General features: G+C 36.7%; 1 protein-coding gene across 3 annotated transcripts in view; it reads left to right on the forward strand.

Annotated features, from left to right (window-relative positions):
- Positions 1 to 3,565: 3,565 nt before the first annotated feature.
- nfatc3a (nuclear factor of activated T cells 3a) overlaps positions 3,566 to 17,274 on the forward strand; it is a 64,014-nt gene continuing 50,305 nt past the window's right edge. Inside the window, exon 1 of one of the 3 annotated variants that reach the window (XM_028014965.1) lies at positions 3,566 to 4,195. In XM_028014965.1, the coding sequence (XP_027870766.1) occupies positions 4,105 to 4,195 (91 nt within the window). In that variant the 5' untranslated portion in view covers positions 3,566 to 4,104. Of the gene's footprint in view, positions 4,196 to 11,777; positions 11,869 to 17,274 lie in introns of those variants that run through there. The other 2 variants (XM_028014967.1, XM_028014968.1) reach the window with 2 other exon arrangements.

The raw sequence follows: 17,274 nt of genomic DNA on the forward strand, positions 1-17,274 counted from the left end.
ATGTACAAAGAGAAGCGCTTCACACAATTGCAAATAAGTTGGAAAAAAAAAACTTTGTACTTTTGCTTGGAAATAAAGACCACAGGAAATGTGATATTGATGCTTTGAGCTGCATTTGTGAGCTGAGAGCTTGTCTGTACGCCCACATGCTTCGAGCATATGTACGCGGTGTCTGTGTAAGAAAAATAAGAGGGTGTTATCTGCAGAACCTTTTAAAACAACTACTGAAAATCTATGTTTTGTTAACATAATTTTCAAAGAAAATCTAAATGATCTTTGGGATCTCAATTATTAGAACAGCACAAAGTTATTTATTTCAAAAAGCTGGCATGGAATTGATCATAAAAAATATATCTTAATGGTTGATTTTTACAGCAGGGTGATCATTAAGACCAAACAAGTCATTGATTTGTTACAGCTAAAATGAACAGCAGCCTTTATGTCTGTATGCATAAAAGTTTATAACTATGTTTATCAGTGTTGCATAAACCTTTGGCAAAACATTACACACTTGTTTGACACAGAAAGGTCTTGATCATCCACTGAGCATCATGTGCAAGCGTGTAACTGGCATCTACATGTGTTTCCAAAGAGTGTGTACTTGCTATAAATGATTAGTTGGGATTACTGCAGCAGGAAATAACTGTTCAGCAACATAAATGCTGTCAGTCAAGATGACAATCAAATCTGGAAACCCATTACAGCCTTACACTTCTGTGTTGTTTACCCAATAAAGATAAACTTGAGGAGATTGATGAGCTAGAAGAGGTACAGAGGTTAAAGGGAGTGGAACATCTAATCTACAAACAATTTGTTCTTGCCGCATTTGTACCCTTTCCTTCTTTCAAGTAGGAAACAATTAGTAATGTCTGGTGATAGCTGACATGCATTATTTACTGCTTGAATATGCAATCTGAGAGCTAAATATAGTTAAAAGCAATTGTGTTATTGCACAACGGCATGATGCTGACATCATCCACTTGTACTTGCCACACATGCCACACAGTTCACAGTGTGTGGCAATAAATAGGTAAATAAACCTGCTTTTTCAGTTAGGTTAAGTATAAGATTGAGGGCACATGGGATAAAAAAAAAATGCTCACAGGTGCAAATTTATCCTAATTTTTGATGTGCTTTTGCTTTTTATGTCCATATTGATCTGTTCTGGCTTTGTGGTGAAAGTGGAACATCTTCTTTGAGGCATCTCTAGAAAAAACAGTGCTTCCCACAGTGTCCATGTTTTGGCAAGTGGATGTCTCGTCAGACACCAGAAAATGAAAAAGTGAACATTTCATTGCTGCTGTTGTTTTTAAGAAAACCAAATACAACCCATTTTATTGTATGGCAGTTAAAAAAAATATTAAAGATTTTCTTAGTCTTTCCAAATGACAAAAAACAAGCTAACAATAGAATGATACAAAAAAAAAAAACATTTGCAAAGAGAAACTAGAATTAGACCATTTGTGCATACTGTCACTGCAGGACACACTTTTTCTTTGGCTCATCTCCAAAGTGTTGCATTGGGTGCCACACTTTCCCAAAATTATTATCAAAGGTGATAATAATTTTGGGAATTCACCTTATCTTTGGAGTTTTATCCATTTTGTACGCAACTCTGTTCTGATCCATGCCCACCTCGAAAACATTTCATACTTGATTTGTCATCCCGCATTTTTATTACCTGGTTCCCTTTTGTTGTCCTAAGTCTTCAGAGTGTAGCCCTCTGTTTACAATTAAAACAAACTGTATTTCTTTTTTTAAAAATATTAAACTAAAGCATTAAATTGTTTACAAATAAGTTTTTCCCCCCTCATCATGATCAATCTTTTCCCATAGAATCATAAGTATGCGGCATGGTAAGAAGAAACTGCTGAAGCTTAAATATGAAAATGGAAGGAGCCAGGACAAAATGGTAGACACTTGGGAATTAAAAGTTTTTCTATTGGTACAAAATGATGAGTGGGGAAATAGAAAGGTGTGAGTAGGAAAGAGGGCCATAAATTGCCCTAAAAAAACCTAAAACTCTCATCCCTGTCATAAATGGTCAATGATGTCATGAGGGAAGCAAAATATTACTATTAGTCCTACCTGACTTTTTCTGCACAGAAAGGTGCTGTCTATTGTGGAAGGTTGTAACCACCAGAGGTTTTGACAAGATTTAATAACATTTTCATAGCCCAATGCATGGAAATGGTATATATTACACAACAGTGGTCCCCAACAGCTGGTCCTCAGGGACTGCTGTCCTGCATGTCTTTGATGAGTCCGGACTCCAGCACAGCTGATTCATATGATTGCATCTTCTTCTTCTTCTTTAGATTTTAACGGCAGCTTGCATCCAATTATGTTGCACTACTGCCCTCTATTGACTCCTACTACCTACTCCTCAAAGACTCTTAAAAATCCCAGTGTCTTTTAAAAAACGAAAAATCTTCTTTTTCCCCTCAATATTATTCAGCTGATCGATCACCTTGTCAAATTTCAATTCCCTACTAACACCTAGTTCTGTTTTTAATAATCTTCTGTGACTTTCGTATTTCCTACATTTAATCAAAACATGTTCCACTGTTTCTACTTCATCACACCATCTACATAAACCAGTAAGGTGTTTCCCCATCTTAAAAAGAGTTCCGTTTAGGAAACTATGCCCAGTTCGTATTCTATTTATAATTATCTCTTCCCTCCTGTTTAATCCTCTGATCCTTTCTACATCGACTGTTTTTTGTATTCTAAATAAATGTCTTCCTTTAATTTCATTTACCCACCTATCTTCCCATATCTTCTTGCATTCTTTCCAAATTATACTTTTGCCTTCAGATTTAGATAACTTTATTTGCATAACAATATCATCTTGTTTAATTGTCTCCTTCGCCAGCTTGTCTGCTCTTTCATTCCCCATAATACCTACATGAGCAGGAGTCCAGAATAATACAACATTTTTATTTTGTTCACAGATCCTATGATGAACCGCCATAATCTCATATAAAATATTTATATGATTGCATCACCTCCTTTGCATTCATTCAATTGCTGCAGAAGCCAGTTAATCACCTGTTCATTTAATGCAGGTGTACAGCAGCAGGGAAACACCTAAATGTCTTTATTTTAAACATTAAATGAAAACCCAAATTAAAGGTTCTGCTCATTCATTTTTTGGCAACATCAAAAAGAAAAAAGAAACTAACAAAAAATATAGGGCAATCTTTCAATGCAATACTTTATATATTGAAACAAACAAAATTACTACTTGTTTTCTGTTTTTCATCTCATAGGAACCTCTTTTTTTTTTCCAAAACGTGCTAAAAGAAGCTCAAATTATTTTTGTATTCCAGTTTTCCAGAATATGGAAACTGCGCTTTATTAAGAAGTTTTATTGACAATCTGATGTGATTAATTTATATTAAGGACGTATTATTGTAATTTTTTTTTAATAGTACGACATTTAAACAAAGCTACATGTTTAGGTATGCTAAAGGTGTATTTGTAATTGTTTACTAATTTAATTGTTTATTAAGGCCGATTAAACGAGCTCGTGTGCGTGCCGTGTTGTGTTTGCTGACGTCAGCGCTGGAACTGCCTTGTCACGCGGGGTTAGTGAAAGTTGGGATCGGAGCTCCAGGGAGAGAGGCAGAGAAACAGACAGGAGGGAGAGGGAAACGTACAATTAACACGGGTGTCTCTGCAGCCTTTCAGAGAGCGTTAAACAAGAGGGAAACGCGGGTTTATTGTTGAGCTTTGCGTGGAAGACAGAAGAAAGCAGACACGGAGAGGCAGAGGGGGCAGGCGGCTCTCTCTGAAAGTTCAAGCCAGAATTTCGCTCGTTAACTGCCGGAGGAAGAGACAGACAGACGGAGAGAAAGAGAGAGAAGAGCCCTGTGAGCTGTTGTGTGTGTGTTTGTTTTTTTGTTGTTGTTTTTTTTGGATTTCGAGTTTAAAACGAGAGCGCGCGTGTTACAGAAAGCTGAGTTAAATGAACAAAAGTCTAAAGTTTTGGCGCCGTGGCAGTCGGTAAATGTTGTGACATTTTCGGACGGCGCAAATTGCTCCCAGCGGTCGTCGACGGTCGAGTGGTGGAGGGGGTGAGAACCCCAGCTGTCAAACCCGATGACTACTGCAAACTGCCCCGGCAATGAGGAGCTGGACTTCAGACTGATTTTCGGAGAGGACGGGCAGCAGCAGCCTTTAGGCCCCGCAGGTCAGTGCGTTTTCACTCTGCACACACGCTCAACACTGTGTGTTTTAAGTGTGGGTAGTAAAGTTAGGGCTCAATATGTTATGTCATAACTTGCACATCTGTTTGTTGCCCTAGCTTTGTCCGGCAACTTTTGCTTGCAGTAACACAACAGAGAATAACCAGTCCTTGCGCCATACTGATTATTTATAATGTACACATTAAGTCATTTTATCTGACACTGTAAGACACGTCCACACTCCAGCTGTCATTAGCTTGCTATGCTAAGTTCACGTGTTAGCAAAAATGCAAGATTTTGTCACTCAATGACAAAGTTAAGAGTTTTACCTGTTACAGACCTGTTAGTTACAAAGGCGTTAATGCAAAGTGGTGGCGGGGAAAGCGTGGGAGGCATAAACCCTCTAACAGTCAAATCATGCGCCTTCCCCCCACATTACACATTAATTGATCAGTTTACATTCTTCTTTAATAAATGTTGGCGCTTAAAATAGTTTCTTTAAAAACTCTACTAGTTTTTCTAAGACCGCTTTATGTATGCTGGAGATTGATATCCACACACAATGGGAAACTGCTAAGTAAATCTTTATAAAGTGATCAATTTGAAATAACTGATTATTGGATGGCATTTTTGCGTAATTTAATATGTCTTATTCAGAAAACCAAAGCCTTACGAAAAGATTATATTGTGCTCATTGTATGAGTTTGAGTCTGTAGGGGGGTTGCAAAAAATAATTAGAATAATAAAAAAAAATCCTTTTGGCATCATGTTGAGTTTTATTTTGAATTGTCATCTTTTGGCCATCCAGGCTCTTATACTAATCTAATCTAATCTTGCTGAAGTTAAAGTCATCGGCTGTGTTTTAGTTTGGTTGATGTGGCATATGTGAGGTATGCCTGAGCGGGAACAGCCTGAATGTCATTGTACCACATTTCTGCCTGGTAAGAGAGGCTCTTGTTGTCAAAACTTTTATTACCTTATTTACAAAATAAGTCAGGGCCAGAGCAGAAATGGAGTTGCAGTGTTTTTAAAAACAATTGTGCCTGGAATGGATAACTGCATGTGTGGTTTTCATGTATTTAAAACATTTCCATTGTACTTTTAATGACAAAGACTTTGTTTACATTTCTCAAAACTGTACAATGTCCCATAGCATGTGTAATTGCAAAGATCTAGAAGAGTTAAAAGAATAAACGACTTCAAATTGTGCAGCATTGCATTTATATGTTGGAACTTGCAGAGTGTTAGCAGGTTGCATCTTTCTGTCTTGAAACAAAATGATGCAGCTTCAGTGAAAACCCATTAATTAAAAAAGAAGTCTGATGAAAACTACAGTTCTGTTTTCATTTTTAATCAAATCCAAACAGATATTATAAATATGGGGCTATATGAGATTCTAACAGTATTATTACCTTGAGTAACTATATCACATATACTGCACTACAGCTGCACTAACACAAAAATGTATAATATGAACTTATTGCTCTGGATTCAAAACAAAAACAACATGTTTCATACTGCTGCTAAAAAATATAGCATATCAGCTATTAACAGTTAAATATGTTCTAAATATTGTAACATTTTTGTTTTGGCATTTTGTCTATGATCGGCAGACTTGAGCAAAAACTATAGTATGAAGGAGATAACCTTTTAGAGTCATGGGGGGGGGCGTCTCTCAGTTGTTAAAACATGAGTCTTGTCCTGTGATTAGAAATATCTGGATAACTTTTTTTGTGAGCATGAGAATAGTGTTGTAGCCAGTGCACAGCAACATGTAGGGGAGGGGTAGCACTGCATTGTTTTATACTACACAACCAGGAAAAAAAATTGCTGTACTCTTTCTGGCGTCTTAGAAGAAGTACTTTAAACCATAGGAATGGTGTCATGTAATTCTCTGTGGTTTTCAAACGGTAACATACTGCATGCCATACACTTTGGTATACTTTGATACCATTAAGCGGTCTGTGTTTTATTTCATGATGAAAATGCAAGTAATGAGGAGGCACACAACATAATACTATGACAAGTATAAGAAACATTCTTGTGTCACTTAATACCTCTTTTTATATTTATTATTTCTCCTGTTTGAACTATTAGAACTTTATTTGGAAATAATCTATATTTTATCAATAGTTTGTCGGCTCTACTGTGGTTGCAAGACATTCCATCATGTAGAACTTAATCATCATCACCACTTACTTTCTGTTAAGATTGCTTCCTGAATCTTTGAGTACTGTGCATATATTGTGCTGTTTAACCATAACGTTAAAGATGCAAGTAAAATAATACTAGTTGTTTTAAACTGTTAAAATTTAAAACAAAAACTATACATTAAACTAAGCATATTGCCGTGGCAATTCAGTGGATCTCTACAGTTATTCAAAAATCTTCTTTACTTTTGATTTTGGCCCTCTGAGCTCACAAAGCTACTGCAAATGTTGAAAAACAATACAATGTTATTCCAAAAACGCCTCAAAACTTTGCATGTGATGTATTGAGAAAAATGGCATCTTGCCAATTATTATATGCAATTAATCCTCTGCTTTTTAATATTATTGTTATTTCAAATCAAAAACCATTACAAAGTCAGAATGCAGAAAAATATAAACAGAAGAAAATGGTTTTGGAAAATAATAAATGTTTTCATTTTAAGTTGAATTGATGCCACTTAAAATTTATAATGATGATTTCAATTATGATGAAAATAAATGCAACTTTAAATGCATTGCGTACACAAATCAAACCTCTCTGCACGCATTTCATTTTTTTACGTCTACACATTTTAATCCCTGTGTGTTTCTTTATAAGTGACACACAAATGGGTTAGGACAAAATTTGGACAGGGTGTTGCTCATTGTGACCCTCTTATTGTTTTGTTTTCCTACTTTTTGCACAGTGATTGCAGTACAGTCCACAAAGAATTTGTCCTTGTTATCGTCAACTTTGACCCCCTTTCTGCATCCATACTTTTCCAAACAGAATGGTCAGGGCACAATGGAGGCAAAACATTGTGGCTGTCAAAGTGCATTGTTGAAAGCCTATGATAGAAAGCTTGTCTCGGATGTCACAAGTGTACTATGCTAAAAAAGATGCTTTGGGTTAAAATCTAAATAAAGGTGAAACCATACCTTAAAGAGGAGCCTACAAGGGGAACTTTCTCCTGAAATTTCTCCTTTTTCTACCTAGTGTAATTATTTTGGAGGCCACGGTTATATAGGTGATAGAAATATTTTACAGATTAATCATTATTTAAAGTAAACTAGCAACTTAGAAGTTATGGATGAAGTCAAACATCTCTGTTAGTTATTGAGCATTTCAGAGATCTACTGTGAAAGAAATCATATCAGACAGAAAAATTAGGATATTGGATGATTTTCTTAGCCAGTAACATTTGTGATACATATTTATATTAAATTACGCTGAAGATTAGTCTCAGAATTACTAGAAATTATGTTTAGCTAAAGTTTGCTGTTAGTTTATTATTCTTGAAACTGTTTTTTTTTCAGACTTTATGCAAAATTGTATGACTATATAGAAACATGTCATTATTGAAATCAGGATAACACCATAATTGTGAGTCAAATCTCGTAAGTATTTTTATTTTAACATATTTTCAAGAATAATGCCAAGAGGAATGCAAAAAAAGACTTGTGTGAGTTATGGAGATAATTTCATACCCAGGATGTTTTAATGATGGCAGACAAGCACAAGAGAAGAGGTTCCTTAATTGTAGGATATCTTAAATTATGAAAATACAAGTAAAAGAATCAAAACGATATGGAAACTTGTACTTTCAGATGACTATTTAAAAAACTACCTGAGTCAGATGAGCACAGAGTTGCAGTGCATTTGCTTTAATTTATTCGCAGAAGATTCTTGATTGACTTCTAAGAACATATTTATTTATATTTATTAACATATTTATGCGGCCCACTGTCGAACCCATGTCAAGTTATTTATCAGCACTAAGCTCAAACTTCAATTATTTCATCTGTGGTTTGAAACAAATGGAACAAGTGAATTCCCTGCCATAGCCTTTTCATTAAACTTGGATGAAATAAAATAACTTCACAAGGGTTTGGCTTTTGCAGTCTTAAATCAACTTTTCCTCTTGATTTAAAAAAATGAAGTTTGAATTGGCATTGGGACGAGGAGGAAAAACTGCATTTGGAATATGCGTTGAAATAAAACCTCTGCTATGCAAGTGGTTTTCGTCTGGTTTTGACTGTATTGCTCCGCCAAAAGTGGGAGTCGGGTGGGGGTGTTTGTCTGAATTAAAAACTGGATAACCCGAGCGCAGTAATGGGGAATTGCTCATTTCTGACTTAATCTCCTCCTGTGAAGGTAAATCTCATTTTCATAACAAATAGGGGGGAAATCTCATGAGAATAACTGACATTTATATTTCCTTGAGTCACTCGTTAGTTGTTAGTCAAATAAGTTCAAGTCTTCACGACTTTTATTCAGTATACTTTCCAAAGAAGCATTTCCCTTCCTTCATTTTTAGTAGTCTGTTTTGTGAATCTTGTTTTTTTTTTATTTCAGTCTAAGCTTGTATTTAACACAGTGTCTTCCTACGCATATCTAGGAATGTACTGAACCTCAGAGAGATGGTAGAGTACTGTACACCACAATTGTCTGTTTATCTTTTATGTTTTCTTCTTTGTATGCTTATGTGCATGTCTCGCTCTGCGTTTTCTTATTGTTCAGGAAACTGCTTGTTCATTGAGGATAAATATTCCACTCTTCAATTCACAGACACTGGACAAACCTACTGTAAGGGATTTCCCCTGATATTTTGAGGCGAAATAAAAGAACACATTTGCCAAGTTGATTCATCATTACTCTTTTTTTTTTTTTTCTTTTACTAGTTCTGTAACGCTGCCCTACAAAGATATCTTACAAAAACAGAAGTCACCGTCATATATAAGAAAGTCAGCACAAAATGTCTGAATCTGCTAAATCTGTTACTGACAGGCTTCAATGGTCATTTGTTTTGCTTATGACTTTTTTTTATTTTGATATGTTTGGTGCTGTAAAACATGATAAAGTTTCTTTGCTCTATTATAAAATTTCACGAAGCAGGTTTGAGTTTAGCAGTGCTTTATTATTATTACTAGTTATACAGGTTAGCCTCATGGAGATCCACAATCTCATTTTCAAGACGGGTACAGAATATATCACACATGTATGGTCATCACAGTATCCGTGTACAGTATTCGGATTGCAAAGGACTATTTGAAGTACAATAATTGTTGTATTCCAAGTGTTGAGATGTAAAATGTAATAAAACATTTCTGGTAGGTGGAGTCTGATGGCAGCAGATGTTTACACTGGACACAAATTGCGTCATCCAAAATGCTAAACATCAGAGAGTGATGAAAGCCTAGATGAGAAGGGGAGGAAAGAAGAAAAAAGTAATCACACCTGATATCATCATACTATTGCAATCACAATATTGTCTAATACGGAAGTGAAGTGTTTTATTGGTAACAGAATATACAAGACATAAAGTGTCCATGCTGTCTCTTTTTACTTATTTTAAATATTCAAACACCATAAATCATTGCATATTGCACTCTGGTTTAAGAGTACTTCAGATTTCTCTGCATTTCACTTTAATAGGTTCTAAAATGTCTTTCTTGTATTGAACTGAAATTCACTTTGAATTGGTAATTTATTTAAATTAACTCGTGAACTTAGGAATGTGAATCACATTAAATTATGGGTAGGCTAAAGATTGGCTCCCTTATTGTCTTGTTTTGAATGCTAACTTAGTTTTTCAGCCTCTGTCTTTTGGCCACAAACAGTTTTTGAAGAACTGATGACTGTTGAAACAAATAGTGACTCTACATGTGTCTCCTTTGCACAAACAGATGAAAACACTTACCAGGAATTTCACCCATTTATCCAGTCTGGATTTAGGTGGAAGGACTATGACTAACTAGTCAGTCCCAAGGCTAGCAGAGGAACACATACAACTACAGTATTTATGTACCGCATGTGAACATAGGAGTTCAGAATGGATATTAACAGCCCACCTGTAGAAATAACATCAAGCACAAATTTTATTTACTTTAGAATGCTTTTTGGGAAAAACAAAGACACTTTGTGATTGTATTGTGAACCACATGCTCTTTTTGAAGCAGTCAGTGCTTGTTTTATTTTGACAATCTTTAGGAAAATATCAGAACATCTTTCAACAACTTCAATCAGCAATACATAAAGACACAAGAAACTAAAGAATAATGGAAGAACAGTTAGACAAATATTTAGGATTGGAGAAAAAATCCTGATGAAAAATATAATCAATACATTTATATCTAAATTTCTTTAGGCCAGAGACTGATTTAAAAAAAAAAAAAGGTAGACCACCTGCTGTGATCTTCCTTGATGAATGAAACCACTTGTTAGATGTGAGTCATATAGCGTATGTGACTAACTGTAAAAATCAGTGTCGGTTGATGGCTCTTCACTTTGTAAATTTCTACTCTGTCATTGTGGAACAAATTCCTCTGAAAGTGGCAGCACCGATAACGGATGAGTGATGTTTTTGCTTACTACAGACAACTTCAAAGTTGTGTTCTTTTCCTTTTTATTAACTGACATGTAATCTAAGGATGTATTTAAATTCCCAGAAGAAATTTCTAATTCTTGTCTTTAAGCTTTTTTGTTACTGTTGATGTACACTTGATGTTTTTCTTGAGGAGAGGAAAACATAATTGATTCAGTGCTGAAGTAGACAAACGTGGATACGGCAGGACAGGATTTTGTGGTGGACTAATTGGGGGTTAGAAATAAAGAAGGGGTGGGCCAGCAGTGCCGCTTATGGGTGACAGGGTAGTAGATCCGGTGTAGAGGTGTCTGGCTTTCTGCCCGATCATACCATGTGGGGTTCAGATGGTAGGGAGGAGTGATAGAAGTGGGGGGCACAGCATGTCTAGCTGGTGAGAGGAAGACAGACTGTTTTTGTTCTACTTAAGTAGCCTAATCTGTCTTTTTTCAAATTTCATATGTACTTACTATTGTTGCTGTCATACAGCTGGAAGTTTCCCCCAAGCCCCTATTTATTGTTCGTATGGTAGCAAAAACAGAGTTGCAGACCTGCTACCAGGACGCCTCAGGCTTCTTTCCTCTTACGGCTCTCTCAGGATATGAAAGAAACCACAGGTGACATCAGAGAGGCTGATCTAAGCTAATGAAATATCCAGATGCCAACAGTCACCAAAACCACTCAGTGACTAGTCAGGTTTGATTTGCAACTGTTATTGAGCTGAGCCTTTTTTTAAATATATATATACCAGCGCAGTTCTCGCTGTCATGTTTGGATGTAAAGAAATGTCAAGCAGATGATTTTATAACAGTGAAATGTTTAAACTGAGAACAAGTAACGGACAAAGCGCTTTTGCCCTTGTGCCTGTTATTGTCATTGCTTTACTCCTGTGAGCCAAGAGCACGATCCTCCTAGTCCTTGTCGTGGGAAAGACTGAAATTACATCGCTCTCATGGTGGACTATTTTGAGCTCCCAAAGAGAGTGGCAGAGGGCAGGCGGCAGGTTCTAGTAACTACTTTGTACTTAGAGCAGGAAAATCCCTGTTGTCCCAGCAAGTCTGCACTCTTCACCGTTTCATTGTAAGGAGGAGAAGAGTGGAAGTATGCTTTGCGCCACATCACCAGGTGAGTTTGGCGGCAGTGCTGTATTCTAGCCAGGTGTTGGTTTTATCAACAGGAGACAGATGAGTCTTCTAACAGCTGTTTAGTACAGCACAACACATTCAGAAATGATCAAAAATATTATCACATTTTCCTGAAATGACAAGAGAAGACACTTTTTACTGACTATTTTCTTTTTAAATTTCTGATTCAGAAACTTTTCTTCCTGGATTGAAATACTCTAAACATATTTTTATTCTCTCACTAAAAGTTTGATTTCAAAAGTTTTTATGTTCCCAATGCTTGTAGAGCAAAAACAATTAAGAATTTTATATAGAAAATTGAAATAATTAAGAAAGAAAAGCAAATTGTATTGATGAACAAATTTGAATAGAACTCAAGTTTTAACCAAGACTGGAGACGAGAGCTTATGAGCTTACAGTTGTTGTATATCAATTTAAATGTAAACATAGTGAGGTCAAAGGTTGGACAGTATATGGTCAACATCTAGAGTTGGATCATCATGTGGCTACCCCCTAACCCCGCTGAAGTTAGGGGGTCCCGGCACCCAGCATGATGAATGAGACGTTTGTTTCCTGGGGTGAGGCATGAGTAACTATGCAAGGCATCTGTCTAGTTTAAATTTAGTGTAACTCAAGCTACTGTTGGCTGCGCTGCATCAACATGTCAGAGTTTGCATTACAGCAGAGTGAAATCTGTAAAACGTCTGCATCTAGGGATTGTTTTTTCTTTCTGCGTTCTGCCCTTTTTTAAAGTGAGGAAATAACTTTTAAATGTCGAAATGACTTCTTTAAACCACAGACTATCTGTGGTTGAAGTATAAAACATGGCTAAAGAGCTATTTTAATATTTGCAAGATGGCAACACAACTAGTCCCAACAACTATTGTTCTATGTTTCTATCAATTTCAAGCTATGATTTTGTAATATTTTTCAACAAATTGATGAAACTAGTGTGACTGACTTATTTCCACAGGCCATTTCGAGACCCCTTATGTTCAGTCCACAGTGAGGGTCAACTCAAGTAATGGGAACCGATGTTTTTACATTCTCCAATAAATTCCTACATTTACATCTAAATTTGCCTTGTAACTGGCAGCACTGTTTTTGTTAGTTGAAACACCAGAGACATCAAGGAAAAAGTTGTGGAAAAGCTTACAGAAGGGGCAAGGTTATAAAACAATCGTTCAAGCTTTGAACATCTCACAGAACATTTCCTGATCTGTCAACAGAAATAAAAAAGGTTTGCCAGAACACTAATTCTACCAAGATTTTGCCATCCATGTAAACTTTGAAGAGAGAAAGGAGTCTATTAATCATAGGTGCATCCAAAAGGACTATGCTAACTCTGGAGAAGCTACATGGAAACAAAACTAAAGTAGGACAGCTATCTGTTCAGGGGGATACAGCAAATGTGCTGAGAAAGATGAATTCCTCAAATAAGACCATTGTGTAATTTTTTTTGCCCCATATGCAAAAAGCATAAAAAAAAACAACTAACATTCCTCCTTACCTAAAGACACCATCCCTAGTAAGAAACATTGTGGTGGCAGCATTATGCTGTGGGAACACTTTTATTCAGCTGGGACAGGAATGATGCAGAAATGATGGAAGTAAGATGGATAGAAGTAAATAAAGGGCAATCCCAGAAGAAAAACTATCCACACTTAAATTTAATTGACAGTCAGTGGCTTGAAAATTGATGCTGTCGATCCAGCTTGTGCTGTTTTGCAAGGAAGAATCTGCAAACTGTTTAGTCTCCAGAATACAGCAGAGACATCCTTCAAAACACTTGCCGCGAAAGGTGGTTCTTAAAATGAACCACCAATTGCAGTGAAATTTGGTTCTTAAAATGAACCACCAATTGCAGTGAAAGGTGGTTCTTAAAATGTATGGTATCAGGGAGACTGGATACTAGTGCAGTATACAGTTTTTTCAGATTTTTGTTTGTTGATGTAGAGTTTTATTCTCCTTCCTCTTCACAATACATATTACTATACTATACATACATTTTGTAGGCCTTTTGAATAAAAACCCCATTATGTTGAAGTTTAATGTTCAAGGGGTACTAATACTTTTTTTAAGGGACTGTACTACTTGAATAATAGGCATTTGAACTCCACAATTCTTAGAACATTTGTGATATTTAGGCTTTTTACATTTCACTGTATTTTAAACTAAAGAAAATGCAACTTTAGGTTCTCAAAGTATTTTATGTTTTCACAATAACATTTTAGACATTTTAGTCAGAGCATGAGCACTTTTTAAAATAGTTTTTACACTGGAAGTGGGGAAACCCATTTTAAACCTGTTGCTTGATCGTGTCAAGCTGAGTCTTGTACACCAGCGGTTTGTTTCATTAAGATATGTGTTCATAGGCCAAACAATCCTGCCTGAAAATGCATCTTCTTTCTCCTCTTTTGACTAAAGAAATATTTTGGAGATATTTCTAGAGACTCATGTATCATGTTTAAATATCAGATCCAGCCTCTGAGGTAGAACGATTTCCAAGTACAATTGATAAATGAAGCTACTGCCATTGGAGCCTTCTTCTGATTCAAACTCACTGCTGTTGATGCTAAAGTTATTTGAAGATTGGTTGCAGGTTTTTATTGGTTAAGATACACACTGTCTTTTTGCATAGCTAAGGTACTGCCTATAATTAAAAAATAGCAACTATTTCCCTCTAATAAACATAATGGATTTTGAATGCGAGTCCTCAGATCTCTGTGGGCTCATAATCTTTTTTTTTTTTCTTCTTTAGCAGTCTTGCTCTTGCTCTTCTCTACATGTCAACAGAGTCAAACTGCTCTCTACTCAGTCTCAAGTAATCATTGACAAGTGCAGCTCCTGAAGTAGTTTGAAGTGTCCTGACTGATGGATATTGTGAGCCGCCTTCTTGCTGCGGCTCGCTCTTCCTCCTAAATGTGATCCCAGGCCCTCCCTCTGACAATCTAACAGATACACACTGCATTCAAGCTGCAGCTTGAAAAACTAGCTACTTCCCTTGGTCTCCCAGCAACCAGTGCCAAACTTGGGTGCAGGGCATACGTGCATGCCCTTCTCCCCTGCTCTGTACTCAACCCCGTATAATGAACTCAACATAACCCTTCCATGGCCCTTTTTAAAGCTTTATTTGTACATTTATCATGCTAAATCAATAAAAATGGTAAAATAACAACTTAAGCTTTTAAAAAGAAACGAATGAACAACCCTGAAGTTGTTATTTTATAAGGTGATAAAGCTGTGGACTGGGTAAAAATAATCTTAAAGGCTATCTTTACTTAGTGATTGTCATAAAGCTTCCAGTTGTATTTTCTTTGAGTGGAAACTGCAGTCTTCCTGTTTGCGCCATAATTATTTCCTGCTTGTTTTTCTGTCTTTTTTTGGCCTGACTACTGAATGGGAAGTGCTTCTGTTCCGTTCCAGAAATGTTAATGTTTTTTTAAGAGGTGTTTGGCCTACAGGCTCTGATCGATGCATAGACTTCAGAATTTGTGTGCTTTTGTATAAACTGTGATGAAAAAATTAGGCGTACTAAAGCGTTTATCAGTGGTCCGTGGATCAGCTGTAATTACTCTCCTTTCTTTAAGTCCCATTATTTTTAACTCTTGTCTCACTTTCCCTCTGATCTGTTTTTCTTCCGACACTTGTGCTCCCTTGCATTCTCTCTCACACAAAACAAAAGCACTATTTCTTTGTATGGCGCTCTGCCTTGCTCTGTCGCTCTCTTTCTCCCTCTTCCTGATTGACTTTTTCAGGCACGTGCACAGTCGGCTTCAACAGAATGTTTAAATGTCACTCCTGTTGGCAGTGGCCTCTGATGTTATGCATGTCCTCGCTGCAGTGACTGTTCTTCAAATGCGCAGATGCTTTCTTCTACTTTTCTACAAACCGATGGAGACATTTAGCAAGTCTTTCTGTTTAACGTCAGATATTTCCAAGTTGGGCTGTGTGAAGAGTTTATGAACACTCGGTTTCTTACCAGCAGTGTCTTAACTCTCTAAAAATGCTCAGTTTGCAAAGAGGTCGGAAGCAAACGTGTCCTCATAGTTGGCCCTGTCAAAAAGCACTAAAATGTAGCGCTTTTTGTCGAGCGCTAAATTTTAGCGCTTGACAAAATTTAGTCAGTCAGTATTTACGCAGACTTGTGGGAGAGAGGCAGTGCTGCATTACTCTTGGTTCAGGCAGTAGGAGAAAGTTGCTTTCCAATTTGTATTTAAGTGAGAAGGTTGTTATGGAGTGCGGAGATCCTCTGTACTCATTGCAAATAACTACACTTATATAAATAACCATCTAATTAAACATGACAGTGGTTTAAACTATAAATTGCAGTAAGATTGAAGTTGTTTTTTTTTTACCCCTCCAGGGGGTCTTTTGTGGGCTCTAGTGTCCCTTATATGACAGTAGGCTGACAGGAGAGGGGGGAAGACATGCAGCAAATATCGTCGGGTCCGGGAGTCGAACCTGCGACGGCCGCGTCGAGGACTCAAGGCCTCCAAATATTGGCCGCGCTATCCCTACGCCACCACGTAGGGTGGCATAGGGATAAATCAACTTCAAGACTGAAGTTGATTTAAAAACTACAAAAATCCAAAGCAGAGTCTGGGCCCTGCTTCGGACTAGTTGTTAGCTTTAGCTTCAAGGCAAAAATAAATACTAGTGCAAACTGAAGACGCTCAAAGATGAACAGTTCCATGTAAAGTATTGACTATGGTTTCCTCTGTGTGCCTCATAATATAAAATGCAATGTGGCAGATTCTTTTGATTTTTTTTTTTTTTTTTTTTTTTTTTTTTTTGGTTTAGATGGCTGAAAGTTGCATCAGTCTGGGTTTTAGACATGTAAAATAATGACTGCTCATAACCTTTCCACAGAACCAAACCTAGAGAAAAACCCTGTAGTATCCCTTGAAGAAGAAAACATTATTTGCATCATTCATAAAGCTGGGATTCTAAAAATGTCTTCCTGTTATGCTGCACGTAGGAGCACAAGCTCTTTGGTTTATTTTTCTTGCTTTGTGGGTGTCACTTATTGTGGGGGTGTATTTAACTTGAGACATGGTGCGGTTCACCTTTGAAAACAGACTTACAAAGGTCAGTCACTTTTTTGTTGTCTTTTGCGCTCAGAAAGGGTAAAAGGGTATTTGACATCTTTCCTTGTTTCCCCTTGCATTAAAAATATAAAGTTGTGTTTTGCCTGAACAAAACTTGGCATTGCAATGTCAAAGATGTGGCCACAATTGTTTTTATGCAGTCATTTAGGATTGTAAGATGCATAGTAAAAATCTGAATAGAGACCTTCTCCGACAATCACATTAATCTTTCTTAGATGGGTTGATACTGTTGAAAGATCTTTGTCTGTTGGTAAATATTTGGTTCAGATGGTTACTTGGCACTCCGTTTATCCCAT

This window comes from Xiphophorus couchianus, chromosome 4 (genome assembly GCF_001444195.1).
Source record: "Xiphophorus couchianus chromosome 4, X_couchianus-1.0, whole genome shotgun sequence".
Classification (NCBI taxonomy): Eukaryota; Metazoa; Chordata; class Actinopteri; order Cyprinodontiformes; family Poeciliidae; genus Xiphophorus; species Xiphophorus couchianus.